The sequence below is a fragment of the Thrips palmi genome, unplaced genomic scaffold (assembly GCF_012932325.1).
Source record: "Thrips palmi isolate BJ-2018 unplaced genomic scaffold, TpBJ-2018v1 HiC_scaffold_3, whole genome shotgun sequence".
Classification (NCBI taxonomy): Eukaryota; Metazoa; Arthropoda; class Insecta; order Thysanoptera; family Thripidae; genus Thrips; species Thrips palmi.
The window spans coordinates 6,309,968-6,329,942 of NW_023144630.1; the positions used below are offsets into that span (position 1 = coordinate 6,309,968).

Consider the following 19,975-nt stretch of genomic DNA (forward strand, 5'->3'; position numbering starts at 1 on the left):
TGCCTGCCTGGCTGTCTGCCGGCCTGGCTGCCAGCACGGCCAGTCCGGACACGCGTGGCTGCGGACCTGGCGGGACAGACGGCGCGCCGGCAGAGGTTGCGTTACAGCACTGCACTGCACTGCACCACGTGCGGGCTGCGTGGGCGGCCCTCGCCGTCAACGTGACGAAGCCGTGACGAGCGCGTCACGCCTTCGCGCTCCTGTGACGGCGTCCCGTGGCGTCCTGGGGCACGACGTGGAGAGCGTTGCAGTTGTAGGAGACGGCAGTGATGGCGGGGACGTGCACGACGCGGATGTGTACGGCGGGGACGACGTACACGACGGGGACGTGTATGACGGGGACGTGCGCGACGGGGACGTACACGACGGGGACGTGCACGACGGGGACGTGCACGACGGGGACGTGCGCGACGGGGACGTGCACGACGAGAACGTGCACGGCGGGGACGTCCCGATGCGGGGCTGGCGGACTGTGAAGGCGCACTGCTTCGCAGATAACCGTCCGCGCTCGTCCATCAACATCTTTGAAAGAAAGTCGGTTTGTTTGTTCGCCCCCCTCCCTTCTCCTCTCCTTCCCTCTCCCTGTCCCTCCGTCTCTGTCTGTCTCTCTCTGTCGCTCGCTCCCGCCGCGTGGTCCGCGCCGCAGCCTCGTCCAGTCGCCGCCTTTTCAATCAGGATATTACAGGCCGCCACACCGGGCTGCCTCGCTGCTCGGTCCTCCAGCCCCTCGGGGCCGTCGACAAAGCACGTAACACGGCGCTCCACAGTGGGCCAGAAGGCCGGTGGAGGCAGCCAAAACTCCGGACGGGTTTTGAGCTACAGGTTTGAGGTTTGTCGCTAAATGGGATTCGAACCGAACGTGTGACCCCACCAATGGATTGCTCTCCGAACGAGGAATCCATTGGTGGGGTCACACGCTCGGTACGAGTCTTGTTTAGCGAAATAGCCACGACAGGACTTGGGCGGAAAGCAAGGTCTGCGCAGGGCAGAGCGTGAAGCTGCCGTCAGTGGCTGCGGGTTCATTATCAGCTCCTTCTTTGAGACAGCCTGGCCAAAGGCTGCTGTGGTGGTGACACCTCGTGTGATTCCTCGTTCGGAGAGCAATCCATTGGTGGGGTCACACGTTCGGTTCGAGAACAATTTAGCGACTCTGGAGCTCAAAACGCGTCCTGGATTTTGACTGCTGACAACCTTCCGACACTGGTGCAACGAGGGTGGCCGCCTCGACGCCGTGCAGTGCGTGGTCCTGGACTGACCGCGGTGTACGGTATCAGTCTGTCTGTCTGTCCGCCTGTCCGTCCGTCTGTCCGTCCGCCTGTCCAGCCGATCGCCGCCATGTGAGCCAGTATCTGTACGACAAGGCTTTGCACTCAAATTACCCGCGCCTCCCACCCGCCCTGCCGTCGGCATGCCGACAACCTGGCCAGGCTAGCCTGCACCGCCCCCTCCCTTCGCGCCTTCGCGGCGTGTTCGCGGTGTAGGCGCCAACAGGCACCTTGCCGGCCGAGCGATTCGGGAGTCTCCACAAGGGTGCGACCTTGTATGTATTTCCTTGTAGGCATGCTGAGGTCGGCACCCTTCCGGCACTGGTGCATCCTGGGAATCGTCACCTGGCAAGACAGCACGGCTCCCACGCTTCCACCACGCAGTGGGCCAAACCCCGGACGCGTTTGGAGCACCAGAGTCGCTAAACTCGAACCGAACGTGTGACCCCACCAATGGATTGCTCTCCGAACGAGAAATCCATTGGTGGGGTCACACGTTTGCTTCGAGGCCTGTTTAGCGACTCTGGAGCTCAAAACGCGTCTAGAGTTTTGGCCGTCTCCGCCGGTCTTCTGGTCCACTGTGCGTCGCCTTCCTCGCCGACTCCGAGACCCTCGTGCCCTACTTCATGTTGGGGTGACCCGCTGCGAGGCCCGCGTCCCCGAAGCATGTCGAAGCCAGGCCAAGTGACTGCACGTTGCTCGACTCGGCCAGGCTCGGCTCGGCTCGGCTTCGGCTCGGCTCGGCTCGGCTCGGCCCGCCTCGATTGAATCGCACATGCTCGCCGTCGCTGTGGTCCGCCGGCCGCGCCGGCCACGCCGCTCGTCGGCGACCTCTGACCCCGGCCGGCCTCTCCCCGGCGATGTGTGCGATGTGTCCTCTCCGTCTCCGACAAGCCATTAGCGAAATCACTCAACCTCGCCGTCCACGCGAGCTGGCATGGCGGCCCGCGGCCCGGCCGGCTGATCCCGAACCGAGAGAGGCATGCGAGAGAGACAGAGAAGAGCTGTTCGGAAGGGCCACTGGCAGTGCAGGCCCCGCCGATGACATTCCCGCGCAGCGCGCACTGCCCGATGCACGCCGAGTCAAGGTCACCTGCGGCAACTTCCAGACTCGTCGCTCTGTCTCTCTCGCACTCGCGGGTGCGAGAGAGACAGCAGTACTTTCTTTTCGCGCTTTCACATGTTTCCATTCCGCGAAGACGGCGCCCCTCGTTCGGGGAGCAATCCATTGGTGGGGTCACACGTTCGGTTCGAGTCCCATTTAGCGACTCTAGAGCTCTAAACGCGTCTAGAGTTTTGGCCGCCTCCACCGGTCTTCTGGCCCACTACGCGCGGCCGAACAGCATGAAAATTGAACGGCGACGTCGGCTAACAACTAGAAGAGGAAAATGAAAAGATCCAGCGGGTATTCGAACGAATGTCCGATAGCGCGTCCCCTTTGTCGTCGCCCAGGTTGAGATTTTTCTTCATGCCCCGGGCCAATATAGAGCGGCGGGCATTTTTATCCAATCCAATGACGTCCAACGGGGAGGGCAATGCTGCAGACTGATTCCGAGCTGTGCTTCGTCGCTCTGTCTCTCTCGCACCCCACGGCGCGCCCCGTGAGTGCGAGAGAGACAGAGCTAGCCGTTCGGATCCGGCCTGCTGGCCTCGCTGAAGTGGACAGAGACGTGTGGCGCGCATCCATCGCGCTCGACAAGCCCCGCCTATGGTTGAAGGCGAAGGGCACACTGCCTGCCGCGGACCGCCCGCCTCATCGCTCTGTCTCTCTCGCACCCAGGCGGCCACCCCGCGAGTGCGAGAGAGACAGAGCGAGGGGGCCGGCCTTCTGAATCCGGCGGCTGGACGAGAAAGCGCGGACGGACAATCTGGACGACGACGACGACCCTCTGCGGGGCGATGCGGGGCCACGCTAACTGGAGGCGGTACACCGCACAGTGGGCAAGAAGACCGGTGGAGGCGGCCGAAACCCTAGACGCGTTTTGAGCTCCAGAGTCACTAAATGGAACTCGAACCGAACGTGTGACCCCACCAATGGATTCCTCGTTCGGAGAGCAATCCATTGGTGGGGTCACACGCCCGGCTCGAGTCCCATTCAGCGACTCTGGAGCTCAAAACGCGTCTAGAGTTTTGGCCGCCTCCATCGCTCTTCTGGCACACTGTGCACTGTAACGCTCTGCCTGGAGCGCCTGTCGTCGGCCGGTTAGGCAGTCCGCCGCGCACGCGTGGCGCGCCTACCTCGTGTTGCCTACCCGGCAGGCGCTCTACCTGGCGCTCCACTGCAAACGCCCGCCCCACCCCGCCCCGCTTGTCACGCCCCAAACTGCGGATAGAATCGACGATGAATGGGATGCAGGCAAACATGGCGAAGCACCGGTACCAGGTGTTCAAACAAACGCGCGCGCACACACAGACACACGTCTATCCGAACACACATGCACACCACGCCGTCGTGTGGTGGCACGAGTCTGCCCTTTATTTCCTTTGACCGGTCGAGGGCTCGCTGCAGCTGCAGACGGATTCCGAGAGTCGCTTTCGTCGCTCTGTCTCTCTCGCACCTGCCAGGGACGCCCTATGAGCGCGAGAGAGACAGAACGAGAAAAGCGACTCGGTGTGCAAGCTGAGTGGAGGTTGGTCTGTGCAGCCCTTACTCACCACCGTGTCACAGTGGGCTAGAAGACCGGTGGGGGCGGTCAAAATCCCGGACACGTTTTGAGCTCCAGAGTCGCTAAATAGCACTCGAACCGAACGTGTGACCCCACCAATGGATTCCTCGTACGGAGAGCAATCCATTGGTGGGGTCACACGTTCGGTTCGAGTCCCTTTAGCGACTCTGGAGCTCAAAACGCGCCTAGAGTTTTGGCCGCCTCCACCGGTCTTCTGGCAAATCCACTGTGCGTGTGAGTGCAAACGAGCGGACTCGTCTGGTTAGGTTGTCCGCCATGCGCGGCGAGTGCCGAGTCTGGCTGAGTCTTCCAGTCACTGCCACGGCCGGCCACGGCATGCAAGCGCCAGCGCGTGCGAGGCTTAGAGTGGCGGGATGAAGGCGGGCAGCCGACAGGTCGACAGGTACTCTGGGGTCCCTCGGCCTGTCTCTCTCGCACTCACGAGCCGTCCCGCACAGAAGCGAGAGAGACAGAGGGTGCCGGAGGAGCCGAGAGATTCCGCGGAGCGCGGCCGTCAGTCTGTCTCTCTCGCACTCACGGGACGTCCCGTGTAGGTGCGAGGGAGACAGAGCGACGGGCGCACTCTGCACGGCGTCGTGGCGGAACAGTGCGTCCTGCTGGACGAGCAGGCGAGACGGGCGGGGATTTTAACGCCCCTCCCCGCAGCCCGGATTCAGTTTCAGCCTCTTTCCCCCGGACAGACGTGAGACGCCTGCACTGCCCCGCCCCGTTTCCTCCTCGAGTAAGGTAACTCTTGTGCATGACGCGGGCAGGGTCGCACAGTGGGCCAGAGGACCGGTGGAGGCGGCCAAATTTCTAGACGCGTTATGATCTCCAGAGTCGCTTAGTGGGACTCGAACCGAACGTGTGACCCCACCAATGGATGGCTCTCCGAACGAGGAATCCATTGGTGGGGTCACACGTTCGGTTCGAGTCCCATTTAGCGACTGTGGGGCTCAAAACGCGTCTAGAGTTTTGTCCGCCTCCACCGGTCTTCTGGCCCACAGTGCGCCGGCCGCCGAGATGGCTCGGGGCGAGGCCTCTGCTGTCTCTGTCGCACTCGGGAGGCGCGTCGGGGCCGGACGGCAGTGCGAGAGAGACAGAGAGGCAGACCGGGGTTCTGTTTGCGCAGGGCGAACCAAAGGGCCAAGGGCCGGCGCGACGCTCGCTGACAGGATTTAATGTGCGGAAGGGCTCCCTCCCATTGTTTGAAACTGTGAAACTGTGAAACTGCGCCGTGGACCGGGTAGACAGGCAGCCAGGCAGGCAGCCAGGCAGGCAGCCAGGCAGGCAGGCAAGCAGGCAGCCAAGCAGGCAGGCAAGCAGGCAGGCAAGCAGGCAGCCAAGCAGGCAGGCAGGCAGGCAGGCAGGCAGGCAGGCAGGCAGGCAGGCAGGCAGGCAGGCAGGCAGGCAGGCAAGGCAGCCAGCGAGCCAGCCAGCCCTCCACAGGTGCCTGGTAAATGTACGGCTAATTAAGGCCACCTTGTTCGCCTTGTTCGTGTTGGAGGAGACGCCTGATAATGAGGTGTCGATAGGGCACACTCCGAGCTGGTTCCCCGCTTCCCACTGAAAGGGAAACTTGAAGTAAGCGGTCGGATAGAGAAGGCGGCGCTCTGAAAGGCAAGGAACCCTGCAGAAAAAAACGCGGGCTTAAACAAAACTCATTTTTACAAACAGTTCGTTCTCTTGCGGTTCACTTCCACTACACGTCCACCCGGCTCCAATGTTTCTCCTGTCCTTTTTTTTCGCTCTGCAAGATTTCCGTCACACGAGATCTGCCAGTTTTGACTCCCTGCGTCATGGCGGGTGGCGGGGCTGCCGGGCTGGGCACCCGCTGCCAAATTCTTGATGAATATGCAAATAAATCCGCTTAATCCGACGTGCCCTTCGCCCTTGGCCGGCCGCACGCGGCGGCACGCGGCCCACAGTGGGCCAGAAGACCGGTGGAGGCGGACAAAACTCTAGACGCGTTTTGAGCTCCAGAGTCGCTAAGCAGGACTCGAACCGAACGTGTGACCCCACCAATGGATTCTTCGTTCGAAGAGCAATCCATTGGTGGGGTCACACGTTCAATTCGAGTCCCATTTAGCGACTCTGGAGCTCAAAACGCGTCTAGAGTTTTGGCCGCCTCCACCGGTCTTCTGGCCCACTGTGCGGCGGCGCGCTGGACAAGAAGGGCACCCTTCCGCTGCTTCCGTCACTTCCGCCGCCACGAATAAAGGGCAAGGGTTGGCGGAGGGGAGGGGGGAGGCCGGCAATCCTGGAAATTTACAATCGCTTGCAAATTGGCGCCGACGCGGTGCGGCCTTGCGGGCCTTGCGGGCCTTGCGGGCCTTGCCGCCTGCACTGCTCACGCGTGTCCGCGGCGCCCCGGCCACGTGGACGGCGGTCAAGGCCGCCGCCGGCACGCCGCACCCTCCGCGTCGCTCCGCCGCTCCGCCCTCCAAAACCGACACCCTCCAATCACTCACGACGACATCACCGCGCTCGACCGCGCTCTTCGTGGTGGACTCCTTCGCACGCACTTGGTGACGGCGGCGTCGTCGACGGCCACCTCGTCGACGGTGACCTTGTCGACGGCCACCTCGTCGACGGTGACCTAGTCGACGGCGACCTCGTCGACGGCGACCTCGTCGACGGCGACCTCGTCGACGGCGACCTCGTCGACGGCGACCTCGTCGACGGCGACCTCGTCGACGGCGACCTCGTCGACGGCGACCTCGTCGACGGCGACCTCGTCGACGGCGACCTCGTCGACGGCGACCTCGTCGACGGCGACCTCGTCGACGGCGACCTCGTCGACGGCGACCTCGTCGACGGTGACCTCGTCGACGGGCAACTCGTCGACGGCTTCTAGTCCTGCTTCTCCTTGAGCAGGTGCACGGCCTTCCTGATGGCGGCCAAGGCGGGCGGCGACGTCAGTGGCGGCGCGCTGCTCGGGATGACGGCGGCGTGCCGGCCCATCTGCCTGCCCGCAGCACTGGTGCCCTGCTCGGCGCTGGACCAGAGCTGGCCCGCGTACTGCAGCATCCTCGTCGCCAAGCCCGAGGACGCCGTCAGCGCCGTCGGACTTTGCACCAGGACCGCCTCGTCGTCGACGACATCTTCCTCGTCGTCGTCGTGGTGAGCTGGTGTCGTGTGCGCGTCGGACTTGTCTTGCGCTGACTGCGACAAAAAAAAAGTGCCCCCTGTGAGATTTGAACTCACGACCCCTGGTTTACAAGACCAGTGCTCTAACCCCTGAGCTAAGGAGGCGGCTGACAAGCGGAGTGCTTATCAAGGAGACGACCGAAACCTCGACTCGAGGCTGTCGGGCTTTCCCCAGTGCGTGGACGCCGCCACACAGCTCCCCCTCCTTACCCCGCGCCAGTCAGTTTACCCACGCATAACACGGCACCTTTATCTCTGAGAGTTGGTTCGACGGCACCCACTGCCCGCGACAGCAAATTGGAATTTTTTCCGCTCTGCCGCTTACTGGGCCGAACTATTGCGCAGGCCTAGGCAGGGACTGGACTCGAGGGCCTAGGCAGGGTCTTGGACTCGAAGGCCTAGTCAGGGGCCTTGTCATGTCGGCATGTATTATGAAACAGGAGGGCCCCGCACTCGGGAAAAAGAACGGAAACACCCTGATTACTGACCGTCCAGAGCAGTGGAGACATGCCGCTGGCCTTTCGCTGTCTAGCTGTCTTGATGTCGAGATGCCCAGGGCCTTCTTTGAGGCGGCTACGGCGCGAGGACAAGCTGGCCCGGCGCCTCCGGGAGTCACATTCTGAAATCAGCAGCGCGACCTGTTTAGGGTGTACCTGCCGGCCGACTCGGCTCAACACTTTTATAAGTTCGGGAGCAAAGACGGCATCCGCCACCGGATTCCGACGGACCGTTTCGTCGCTCTGTCTCTCTTGCACCGGTTCGGAACGCCCCATGAGAGCGACAGAGAGAGACAGAGGCGGCGCTTCGGATCAGCGGCTGGCAGCGGCTGATCAAACAAGGAGGCGGTAACGGGGAGAGGGTATTACGTTTATTGCGCGGTGCCGTGCAGCGCCCCGATTAGAGAGCCTTCAGCAGAGTCTCTCTCGCTGCGATCCAGGGCGTCAAACTTCGCGCCGCTGGAGGGTGGGCGCCGCACAGTGGGCCAGAAGACCGGTGGAGGCGGCCAAAACTCTAGACGCGTTTTGAGCTCCAGAGTCGCTAAACAGGACTCGAACCGAACGTGTGACCCCACCAATGGATTGCTCTCCGAACGAGGAATCCAATGGTGGGGTCTCGAATTCTGTTTAGCGACTCTGGAGCTCAAAAAGCGTCTAGAGTTTTGGCTACCTCCACTAGTGTACGTCACCGCCAAGCAGGCCGCCGAGCAGCCCCCATTACGACCACGAAGAGATTTTTCGCGCATCGCCACAGAAAGGCGACGACGGGCAGCTATTGGTTCAGGTGCGCCGATTCCCATGCCGGTGGCCGCCCCGTACGGCCGAGGCCGCCGTGGCCGTCGAGTCGAGACAGTCGGCGTCGCTGCGTTGGCAGTGCTGGCAGTGCTGGCAGGCCAAGCGTCGCCGCCAAGGTTCAAGGTTGGCAGCAGTGGCGTAGCAGTGGCGCACGGTTGGCCAGAAGACCGGTGAAGGCGGTCAAAATCCCGGACGCGTTTTGAGCTCCAGAGTCGCTGAATGGGACTCGAACCGAGCGTGTGACCCCACCAATGGATTGCTCTCCGAACGAGGAATCCATGGTGGGGTCACACGCTTGGTCCGCGTGCTATTTAGCGACTCGGAGCTCAAAACGCGTTTAGCATTTGGGCCGCCGGCGCGGATCTTGTGTAACAGTGGCGCGGCAGGCTCCACCTGCGCGTACTTTCCGCGATTTTCGTGTCTTTCGCGCTTTCCACGTCACTCCATTCCCATCAGCGATTTCCCATTTCCCACCGCGCGCGGCTCAATTTCCGGAGGAGGGGGAGGGGGGATTCCGAGCAGTGTGCCATCTTTGTCTCTCTCGCGCCGCGCCGGAACGCCGTATGAGTGTGCGAGAGAGACGGAGCGAGCGCTGTTCGGCATCATCCTGCTGCCTGGGGGCCGCGCGAGGGGCAGCCCCAGCCCGCATCCCGACCTTCCCGGAAAAGCTCCGAAAAGCGCGGAAAAGTCCTGGTCGCCAACCACGTTTGCAAGCGTGGGTACCTGGCACACGGTGGTGGCTCACTTTCGATTTCGACGAAGTCCTCCGTCGACCAGTGCTTCCTGCCTCTTCCGGGACCCTAAGGAACCCACTGTGCACGGTGCGCAGCGGGCCAGAAGACCGGTAGAGGCGGCCAAAACACTAGACGAGTTTTGAGCTCCAGAGTCGCTAAATGGAATTCGAACCGAACGCGTGACCCCGCCAATGGATTCCTCGTTCGGAGAGCAATCCATTGGTGGGGTCACACGTTCGGTTCGAGGCCCATTAAGCGACTCTGGAGCTCAAAACGCGTCCGGGATTTTGAGCGCCTCCATCGGTCTTCTGGCCCACTGTGCGCGTGGCCCCAAGGCAGGCTAAATCGCTCCGGACACTGCGCGAGGAAGGCGTCGGCAATACAAAGAGGAGCGCCAACGCCATGGCGGTCATGGACAGCACCAGGCCGTCGGGCCGCCAACGCCGCGGATAAAAAGAAATGACGTACTGCCGGGCCATATATCGGGCCGGGGCAGCAGTCGGGCATCATGACCACGCCGGGCAGCGCCGCGCCGCGCCACGCCGGGTCGCGCTAGGCCATCGGTGCCAACTTGAGGGGTGGCAGTGCCTCTCGGGGCCTCCCCACTGCTCTCCGTGCGGTCGCCGCTCGCCGCGCGCGCCGCGCCCGACCGGCCAAATCCGGGAACCGCCGGCCAGCCCCTTGTTTATCCCGCCTTAAATCCGACGGGCACCCCCTTGTTCCCGAGGGAGCGCCCCGGGGCCCGCCCCAAGCTTGCAGCCCCAAGCCCCCCGCCGTGCGTTCCCGAAGCTCCGTCTCTGTCGCTCCGTCTCCGTCGCACTCACGCGGCGTCCCGTAAGGGTGCGAGAGAGACAGAGCGACGAAACTGATCTTTCGGAAACCGCTCGGCTCGCACCGTACGCACAGTGGGCCAGAAGACCGGTGGAGGCGGTCAAAACCCTCGACGTGTTTTGAGCTCCAGAGTCGCTGAACAGGACTCGAACCGAACGTGTGACCCCCACGAACGGATTCCTCGTTTGGAGGGCAATCCATTGGTGGGGTCACACGTTCGGTTTGAGTCCCATTTAGCGACGCTGCAGCTCCAAACGCGTCTAGAGTTTTGGCCGCCTCCACGGGTCTTCTGGCCCACTGTGGAACGGGTGTCTTGCGAAAACGGTTCGCCGCGCCCCGAGTGCGCCGCGCTGCCGCGCTCGCGCCTCCCAAAACTTTGTTGTTTCAGTTTGTTCTCCCTTGACCCAGTGCGACCCAGCGCCACGGCGCGGACATGATCGTGCGGGTAAAGGCATATATTCCCGTTCCGTTGACTACTTTTACTACTGACTCGGTCGTAACGCACCCCAGGCCCTTCCCCCGAGGGGCACAATGGCGCGGGACTGGGCGCACAACGTTGTCGCCCTGCCTGTCCCTCTCTGTCTCGCACGTCTACGGGACCATGAGTGCGACAGAGACCGAGCGACACTGCTCGGAGCCAGCCTCGCGCTGCTATACGTCCTCTCCGACGGACACCCTCGCCTCATGTGTAATTTCATCTCCGCGGTCGGGCCAAGTCAGACGACGGCTGCACAGTGGGCCAGAAGACCGGTGGAGGCGGCCAAAACTCGAGATGCGTTTTGAGCTCCAGAGTCGCTAAACAGGACTCGAACCGCACGTGTGACCCCACCAGAGGATTCCTCGTTCGGAGAGCAATCCATTGGTGGGGTCACACTTTCGGTTCGAGTCCCACTTAGCGACTCTGGAGCTCAAAACGCGGCTCGAATTTCGGCCGCCTCCACCGGTCTTCTGGCCCACGTGGCGGGATGTAGGAGTGCGAGAGAGACAGGCGGCAGCGCCCCAGGGACGGGCTGTAAACCAGCAAGGTTCACGGCCTCCACGCCTTGCGCTCGTCGGAACCTAAACACCTTACTTCGCCCTGCTCACGGCCAACCCCCAAGTAGCACTCCAGCCCGCGAGTGGGTGGCGAAGGCGACCCAGTCGGACACCAGCTAAAGCCGAGACGGCCGAGACTAAAACGGCCCGGAGCACTGCGGCCAACTGATTCCGAGAGTCCTTTTCGTCGCTCTGTCTCTCTCGCACCAGTAGGAAACGCCCTATAGAGTGCGAGAGAGACAGGGCGACGAAAACGACTCTCGGAATCAGTCTGCTGCCACTCAGCAGTACCTCGTTCGCGGATGACCCCGTGTTGACACGCGACACACACAGACACACACACACGCACAAACACCGAAGGAAGGATAGACAGACTCACGCGCAGACCCTCTTAGTGTTCTGGCGCGTCCCCGGCCGCCCCGGCCAGACATAGATCATGTATCGTAAGGACGACACACTGCTGCCGACTCCAGCCGCTCCAGCAGCCCAGCCTCCAGCGCGAACGTGCTCCAGTGAACCGGAGGGCGCCGACTGGACAAATTTCTGCAGTTCCGGTCAAAATAAACTGGAGGCCGTTTTCCTTGTTCCTTTTTTCCTCAGTCTGTCGCCCCCTTATCGCGTGCCTTGGCCGAGGCGCCGTAGCCGGGTCGTTCGCCGCGCCACCCCCGCGCCGCCCCACGGTGGGCCAGAAGACCGGTGGAGGCGGACAAAACTCTAGACGAGTTCTGAGCTCCAGAGTCGCTAAATGGGACTCGAACCGAACGTGTGACCCCACCAATGGATACCTCGTTCGGAGAGCAATCCATTGGTGGGGTCACAAGTTCGGTTCGAGTCTTAGTTAGCGACTCTGCAGCACAAAACGTGTCTGGAGTTTGTCCACCTCCACCGATCTTCTGGCCCACTGTAGCGCCCCACCCCAAGTCCAGTCCGCTGCACCGCCGCCTAGGATTCCGGTTCCTGTTCCGAGAATCGTTGAATGCTCGCTCTGTCTCTCTCGCACTCGTCGGAGCAAGGAGCAAAACGGTTTGCTCGCTCCATTTCGCTCCGTGATTGGAGCGTCCCGTAATGCGTGCGAGAGAGACAGCGACGGATACGATTCTCGGAATCAGTCCGCTGCCGCTGCCGATTACGCAACCGGACGGGCCGAAGGTTGTCGGACAGCGTCCCCCGAGCGGCCGAGAGCGCAGCGCACAGCCCCTGCACTGCAGCCTGCAGGACTCCCCCCCCCCTTCCCCTTCCCCCTCCCCGCCGCCGGGACCGCCGGGCGCAGGGAGGTTCCCACGTTCCCACGGTCGGGTCGCGCCCCTGGACCTGGAGGACGAGGACGGTCACTCTCTCCGTCAGTTCTGTCAGTCAGCCGGTCTGAGTCACACCGCGCGTCCGCGTACTCGGTGACACAGTGCCGCGACCACGTGACCTGCGAGCAAGTCGTCCCAGCACAACCCCTACGATGGTGGTGCCCTACTCGAGCTACCCGACCATCAACCAGCTGATCGGGATGACCGTGGACGCCGCCGCCACCGTGCCCCCGCCGTGGAGGCGCCGCGGTCCGCGCAGCAGCACTTCGTCCACCTGCTGCAGGAGGCGGAGCGCCGCCACCGCGACACGCTGCAGCGCGCCATCCAGGCCGAGACGCAGGTGCAGCAGCTGCGGCAGGTGTTCCAGCAGTGGCAGCGGCAGCTGCAGCAGCAGATGCGGCAGCGGCTGGCCGACAGGGAGTTGCAGCAGCGGCAGGTGCAGCGCCAGATGCAGGCGCTGTACGACGCGCAGCAGCAGGTGCGCAGGAAGGTGGACGAGATGGCCGTCTTCCAGCAGCTGCACGCCTTCAGCCACCAGCAGCACCTGGGGCAGGTGCAGCTGCAGGTGTTGAGCCTGGACCGCGGGCAGCGCGCCGAGCGCCGCAGCAGGCAGGCTCTGCAGCGACAAGTGAGCCAGACCAGGAGGTCGACCTTGCGACAGAGCCGCGCCGTGCCGGCCGCCAGGGACGCCTGCGACCAGGACAACTGCAACCGGACCGTGTGCAACCAGGCCGACTGCAACCAGGACGACTGCTGCCCCTGCGAATTCCCGGAGGACTGCCCCTTCAACCGTAAGTGTCAAGTCAAACTGTTTGCATTTCGTTTGGGCCCAACAGGCAGTGGCGTGCACAGATCGCCTCCTCGGGAGGCGCGGTGAGACCATTTTTTGAGAGATTTTGCATAACTTCCAGGGGACAAAACCTCCCTTGTGCACGCCCCTGTCAACAGGCAGCAACAGGCCCGCTGCGCTGCCGGGCGATGGCGGAGTATTCACGAGCCGGTAGATACCCCATGCTTGCGGGCGCGCCGTCAAGGGGTATCGTCGCGGCAGCGCAAGCAGTGGCTTTCCCTCCCACTCGCCCTCTCATTTGATCTCGTTTGACGGTTTCCAAGCCTAACTATTGCCATGTGTTTGAGTGTTAATTTCACTGTAAAGTCTCAAGTCCTTAACCCAACCAAAAGTGCAATTTCTCAAACTAGACCAAGACCACTCTTCAGTCTTCGATTATTAATGTCGCCATGTTTTGTCCCCAGCTTGTTTACCCAGTGATTGCTTCGACGCAGAAATTCCAGAAGGTCCCACAGATAACTGTTTACTACGAGACATTCGCCTTGGCTTAGTGCAGCCCCCATCTTGCATCGAGTGTGAACCTCAAGGTCCAGATGCAAGGAAAACTAGGCGGCGCACTAGATGTGATTCAGAGGTGAGATGATTGTTTTATATACAGTTTTATCGATGGATTTAATGGTTACCTATTTATTAACCCAACGCTAATTTTGCATTTGCCTCCAGGCTGAATCTGGGTACGATGCTGATGATGAAGCAAGCTCGTTCTCAACAGCATCCTCGGCAAGCAGTAGTGCTTTCATCAAGGAAAGACGCCAAATTTTGCAAGAGGTCAGAAGTTTGGAGAACATTCGGCTAGCTCCACGCTACAAGGAGATTTGGAGGCCCCTCAGATGTTTCCATTGTGGAAGGCCAGATCACCTTGCATCTTTCTGTCCTAAATTGCCAACTACAACTCTATGAAAATGTTCTAGCAGTGTAGCAGGTTCAAGAATCATTGGTGTAAATCAATCTCAAAGCTGCATTATTTTAACTTTCGTGTTTCAGTGTAGAAATTAGGATAGGAAAAATTGTAATAAAATCCAACATAATTTTTTTTACATTTATTAAAAATAAATGCTCTTAAACTAGTTTACTTCTTGGCCTCCAGCTTGGCTTTCCTCTCTGCGGCCCGCTTGAGCTGAGCCTTGGGCTTCAGGTTGCCTTTCCTTGAGTACTTCTGGTTCTTCAGGAACTTAGCGTCCACCTGAAACAAAAACCATCACAAAATATTTTTAAAAAGGGTACCAAATATATTTTTTCAAAGCACACCACTTCCAAAAAACGAGTCAGCCAGGGGATTAGGCACTACTCAAAATGTGGGTGCATACTCTTTGAATAAACTCTTTGAAAAAAAGTTTGAATAAACACTGAACAAAACCAAGCAAATTATTAAGGTGCTAAACTGGGCCTTTCAGCGTTCACGTTGTCAGTCAAAATCGTATCAGCAGACCGTCGTGAAATAGGCTCATCACAAAGAAACCAGCTTCAAACATGGTTGTACCCACTCTTTGGCCCATAACAGCAACAAATGCATTTATGGTTCCTATATACAGGGGGTTCTATTTCCCCTTTGCATGGCAGACTGACATGAATAGTCATGAAATCTGTGGCGTTGAGCTAAGGGTTGAAGTTGAGATAAAAACTGAAAAGTCCCAAGACAGTCCTACAATACCATAAGGTGCCAAACTGGAGCTCTCAGAATTCACGTCGTCAGTCAAAATCAATTCAGCAGACCGTCGTGAAATAGACTCATCATGAAGAGACCAGCTTCAAACAAGGTTGTACCCACTCTTTGGCCCATAGCAGCAACATGTGCATTTATGGTTCCTATATACAGGGGATTCTATTTACCCCTTGCCTGGCAGACTGACATGAACAGTCATGAAATCTGTGGCGTTGAGCTAAGGGTAGAGCCCAAAGTTTCAATAAACGCTGAACATAGTCCTACTAAACCATAACGTGCTAAACTGGGGCTCTCAGAATTCACATTGTCAGTCAAAACCATATCAGCAGACCGTCGTGAAATAAGCTCATCATAAAGAAACCAGCTTCAAATATGATTGTACCCACTCTTTGGCCCATAACAGCGACATGTGCATTTATGGTTCCTATATACAGGGGGTTCTATTTCCCCCTTGCCTGGCAGACTGACATGAACAGTCATGAAATCTGTGGCGTTGAGCTAAGGGTTAAAACTGAAATCCTACAAAACCATAAGGTGCCAAACTGGAGATGTCAGAATTCACATTGTCAGTCAAAATCGTTTCAGCAGACCGTCGTGAAATAAGCTCATCATAAAGAAACCAGCTTCAAACATGGTTGTACCCACTCTTTGGCCCATAACAGCAACAAATGCATTTATGGTTCCTATATACAGGGGATTCTATTTACCCTTTGCATGGCAGACTGACATGAACATTCATGAAATCTGTGGCGTTGAGCTAAGGGCATGGAAAGAAGTTTGGAACAATCATGGTCTGAAGCTTCACTTAAGCTACAAATGATTGGCTACTTCGTATTGCTGTGGTCTTTCTTACTATAGACAATGAATCAACTTACACCAAGTTTGGATTCATGCCTGAATCTCTTGGGCCTCTTGATGCCATTCCTGTGAGCCTTCTTGTCTGTAACAAAAACAACCATAATGTTAATGTGGAGAGAATCGAAAATAGTCAAAGCATACTGTGGACAATAGTATCAAGCTCTCAGAAAGACTAATCATACAATCACAGATGTCAAGAAATGACATTGTTCATCACAGAGCAAGATATCAAACTTCCTCAATTTAGAGCATTATTTAAGGGCTTGCCCTCAAGACGATATCAAAAATGGTGCGCTGGTCCTGACCAGGGTAAATCTTACAGACTTTATATACTGCTCTCAGAAAGACTAATCAAACAATCACAGACATCAAGATATGACATTGATCATCACAGAAAATGCAGCAATTCGGAAGAGGGTGTTAACACCAACCAAAGCGGCTCTCAAAGTAACAAATAACAAGTATTTAAAGGCTGTCTTGGATCGCCAATTTCAGATTGAGTACCCACTTCTCAATGTGAAAAATCATTTTAAAAAATTTACATAGGTAAGAACCCTCAGCAAGACTAATCAAACCATCACAAGCAGTATGGTAAAGGACAATTGTCGTCACAGGGTGAAAACTGAGCGCAGCAAGCACAGCGGGAGGAGTCGGCACACCATAACAAATGGCATAACCCTACTTAACATGGAACTGCACTGGGATAGCGTTACAAAAAATACAAACTGGCACGAGCAATTCCTTCAATAAAATGCTAAAACGCTCCAAAATGGGGCGACTTCCAGAGATATCAAGAAATTAAAACTGAATTAGGAAACGCCGACCGGATAGGTCGTGGCAGGACACAGACACGAAACTACGAACTTACTTTGGTTGTGATTTGTGTGGTTCTTTGACTTCGCCATTATGTACGGTGCGAGATCCTGTAAAGATAAGAAAGAGGTTCAGACAGAGAAAAATTGCGAACGAGGATCAACATTTAAAAGTGTCCCGTCCGTAAGGAGGTTATGTTTTCGTCGAAGGTAGGGGCCATGGGAGGCCGCACAACAGTCCAGCATAGTGGACTTTCGGTTCGAAATCAGGCAAAGTTCAGCCATTTTCGGCAAATGGACACTTCAAACTTTCAACTAACAACAAATGGAGAACAATGTCTCACAGAAATAAGGAAGATGTCCGGAGATAAAAATACGGACACGCTAATACTCACTCTTTTCGACAACTACGACAACCGGAAAAGGAAGCGTCGCGCGCGCTCAAGCGACTCGCACGACGCCCGCAAGTTGTCCAACTGCACGGCAACGCATTTCAAACCGTCATCAAGGAAACCAACCAGTACTTCACACAGCGAAATACATTTCAATCGATTTCTTATTTTTTCATACAAAATTGAGCTGTTTCGTTGGTGTTTCTACGGCTATTTCCGAACCTTGTTTTGTGTTGGCGTTTGTCTAGCCTGCAGCTGGCGCTCGCAGTCTCAGCCAATCAGGATCGAGCGTCACAGCGCGGGCGCTTCGAACGGCTTCGCGCCTCGCAGCGACTCGCCAGGCAACATGAATGCCGTCACATATTTTGAGTAACAGTTTTCGAATGACGCACAGTGGGCCAGAAGACCGGTGAAGGTGGCAAAAATTCTGGAGGCGTTTTGAGCTCCAGAGTCGCTGAATGGGACTCGAACCGAACGTGTGACCCCACCAATGGATTCGTTGTTCGGAGAGCAATCCATTGGTGGGGTCACACGTTCGGCCCGAGTCCCATTTGGCGACTCTGAAGCTCAAAACGCGTCTATAGTTTTGGCCGCCTCCACCGGTCTTCTGGCGCACTGTACAGGGTCGATACATGGCAATACTGGGAGGTGAGCAGCGCTTTTCACCTTTCCCGCCAAGTTGATGCCAAGCAGACGGAGAGCTGCGAGTCCTTCCGTGACGCGGGTCGTTCGGACCCCATCAGAAAGCAGACTGATTCCGGGAGTCGCTTTCGTCGCTCTGTCTCTCTCACACAAACCAGGGGGCGGCCCGCGAGTGCGACAGAGACAGAGCGAGGGAAACGACTTTCGGCCGCGAAACAATCAGCGATCGAGGTCGATCGGAAAAGGGAAAAGCTGCAAAGGGGCCAAGGCCGTGCCGAACTCGGCGCCAATTCTGTTTCAAGTGGGGAAGCAGAGAGTCGGGTTGGCCGCTCGCAGTCGCCTTCTGGGTCAAAGCGCCTCCAACCAGTGTAGCCTCAGGCGGCGGAAGTGCCCACGATGCACCGGTGTCGAAAGGTTTGCCAACCTGCGTTTCCAATAATTGTTAATTTTTCTTGTTTTTTCAGTTTTTTTTTTTGTAGAAATTTGGGGAGGGGGGTGGCAATGAAATGACGCGAGGGTCGCGGCGATTCCGGCAACATGGAAGCCCTTATCACCCGCCGTCCAAATCAATGACGGGCGTTCCCGCAGTGTGTGTGTGTGTGTGTGTGTGTGTGCATGTGCATGTGTGTGTGTGCGAGAGACACGTGCCGCATCGGGCAGTCGATGAAAGAGAAGTAGATGCGGTCGACATGCACGGTGGCAGTGTTCACTGCCAAGGGCAGGGCCGCACCACCACGGCCACACTAGGGCCACTAGGGACAGCGACAGACAGACAGACAGACAGACAGACAGACAGACAGACAGACAGACATGCAGCCACAGGCAGCGAGGCACGTTTGACGCGCACGCCGCATTGGTGGCCGTTCGGTCGATCGACTCGTCAGGAACGCCACCGCCACGGGGAAGTCTGTCCAGTGTGTCAACCTCGTCAACCTGCGGCGGCGCGGTGACGTCACTACCCCTGGCCGACCCACAGAACCTAAAATTGGAACATTGTTACCGATGGGCCTGTGCAGTGCACAGTGGGCCAGAAGACCGGTGGAGGCGGCCAAAATTCTAGACGCGTTTTGAGCTCCAGAGTCGGTAAACAGGACTCGAACAGAAAGTGTGACCCCACCAATGGATTCCTCGTGTGGAGAGCAATCCATTGGTGGGGTCACACGTTCGGTTCGAGTCCCATTCTGGCCGACTGTGCTGTACTGTCCGCGAAACAGCCCGCCAATTACCAAAACACACCTTGCGTGGCGGGGCCGTGCCGCCGTGCCGGCCAGGCGAGGCATGGTCAAAGTCACATAACAACAACGGTATTGATCGCCAGTCCTGCGTGCCCCGATGGCTCCCATTTTCAAGGTCACCTCGTCGCCTCCCCTCTCACTCACTCCCTCTCTCTGCGTTTTGCTTTCGATATTCCGATTGCCACTTGGGGTGGCGCTTCGCCCCGCCTCTACTGGCGCGAAACTGTTTACGACTTGTATTGTTTTACGGTGGGTCGCCGCTGTGACCACCGCAGGTCAGCTGGTCGCTGCGCAATCGCTGCACGTCGTTGCGGCAACAAGCGTCCATCGTCGCGGCCAGGCAATTGTTTCCAGGCACTGCCCCCCAGATTTGTCACTTTTGGACAGACAATTTCCTGTCGCCGCCGAGCCTGCCCCGAACGGCCCCGAACGATGAGGGTGGGGTCGGGGCGCGAGTACTTCCGCGGCACAGTGGGCCAGAAGACCGGTGGCGGCGGCCAAGACTCTAGACACGTTTTGAGCTCCAGAGTCGCTAATTGGGACTCGAACCGAACATGTGACCCCACCAATGGATTGCTCTCCGGACGAGTAATCCATTGGTGGGGTTGGTGGGGTCACTCGTTCGGTTCGATTCCTTTTTAGCGACTCTGGAGCTCAAAACGCGTCTGGGATTTTCACTGCCGGCGCCGGTCTTCTGGCCCACTGCGCGTTTGAACGCGGCCTCCGCCGGAGAGGTGGACAAAATGTGACCTTTCAAATGCGCACGGTGAATAGAAGCCCACTTCATTACTTCAAGAATAACCGCCGAAACGCACAGCACTCATTTGCATACGACGGGGTGAACGGCCTGGCCCTCCTCTCTCTCTTCTCTTTTCTCTCTTCTCTCTCTCTCTCTCTCTCTCTCTCTCTCTCTCTCTCTCTCTCTCTCTCTCTCTCTCTCTCTCTCTCTCTCTCTCTCTCTCTCTCTCTCTCTCTCTCTCTCTCTCTCTCTCTCTCCCCCTCTCTCTGCCCTCCGACTCGCCCGGTGCGTTCAGCTCCCCGTCTCTGTCGCACTCCTCGCAAGGTGCGCCCCTTTCACGGATAGGGTTGCCCCTAGGCCCCAGGTCGTTGCCCCTGCCCGAGGGGCCCAAAGCTGGCCCCTGCAAGGGTGGCAACCCTACCTCTGGCCACGGCACTGTTCTTCCTGGCCGCGGCTTCCGCATTGCAGCCGTCGGGCCGCGCTCGGCTACCGCAGCGAAACTTGGACGACGCC

General features: G+C 58.4%; 3 protein-coding genes and 1 non-coding gene across 5 annotated transcripts; 1 reads left to right on the top strand and 3 right to left on the bottom strand.

The window, feature by feature from the left end:
- Positions 1 to 6,715: 6,715 nt before the first annotated feature.
- Positions 6,716 to 7,748, bottom strand: LOC117648131. Its single transcript, XM_034390380.1, has 2 exons — positions 7,570 to 7,748; positions 6,716 to 7,096 (listed from the first exon to the last, which is right to left on the bottom strand). The coding sequence occupies exons 1-2, from the start codon at positions 7,588 to 7,590 to the stop codon at positions 6,785 to 6,787; spliced, it is 333 nt and encodes a 110-aa protein (XP_034246271.1). The 5' UTR covers positions 7,591 to 7,748; the 3' UTR covers positions 6,716 to 6,784.
- On the bottom strand, positions 7,114 to 7,186 carry Trnat-ugu. The gene has a single exon. It is a non-coding gene; the product is annotated as a tRNA-Thr (tRNA).
- A 4,939-nt stretch (positions 7,749 to 12,687) lies between the features above and the next one.
- Positions 12,688 to 14,143, top strand: LOC117648321. The gene is made up of 3 exons (XM_034390786.1): positions 12,688 to 13,062; positions 13,526 to 13,695; positions 13,785 to 14,143. Exons 1-3 carry the CDS (start codon positions 12,720 to 12,722, stop codon positions 14,019 to 14,021), a joined length of 750 nt encoding a protein of 249 aa, XP_034246677.1. The 5' UTR covers positions 12,688 to 12,719; the 3' UTR covers positions 14,022 to 14,143.
- Positions 14,144 to 14,146: 3 nt separating this feature from the next.
- LOC117648322 (60S ribosomal protein L29) lies at positions 14,147 to 16,941 on the bottom strand. Of its 2 annotated transcripts, none has more exons than XM_034390787.1 (4): positions 16,850 to 16,941; positions 16,511 to 16,565; positions 15,660 to 15,724; positions 14,147 to 14,304 (listed from the first exon to the last, which is right to left on the bottom strand). In XM_034390787.1, exons 2-4 carry the CDS (start codon positions 16,545 to 16,547, stop codon positions 14,191 to 14,193), a joined length of 216 nt encoding a protein of 71 aa, XP_034246678.1. In that variant the 5' UTR covers positions 16,548 to 16,565; positions 16,850 to 16,941; the 3' UTR covers positions 14,147 to 14,190. The 2 variants fall into 2 exon arrangements, with proteins under 2 accessions (XP_034246678.1, XP_034246680.1); XM_034390789.1 differs by lacking the exon at positions 16,850 to 16,941 and adding an exon at positions 16,799 to 16,845.
- Between the last annotated feature and the right edge of the window lie 3,034 nt (positions 16,942 to 19,975).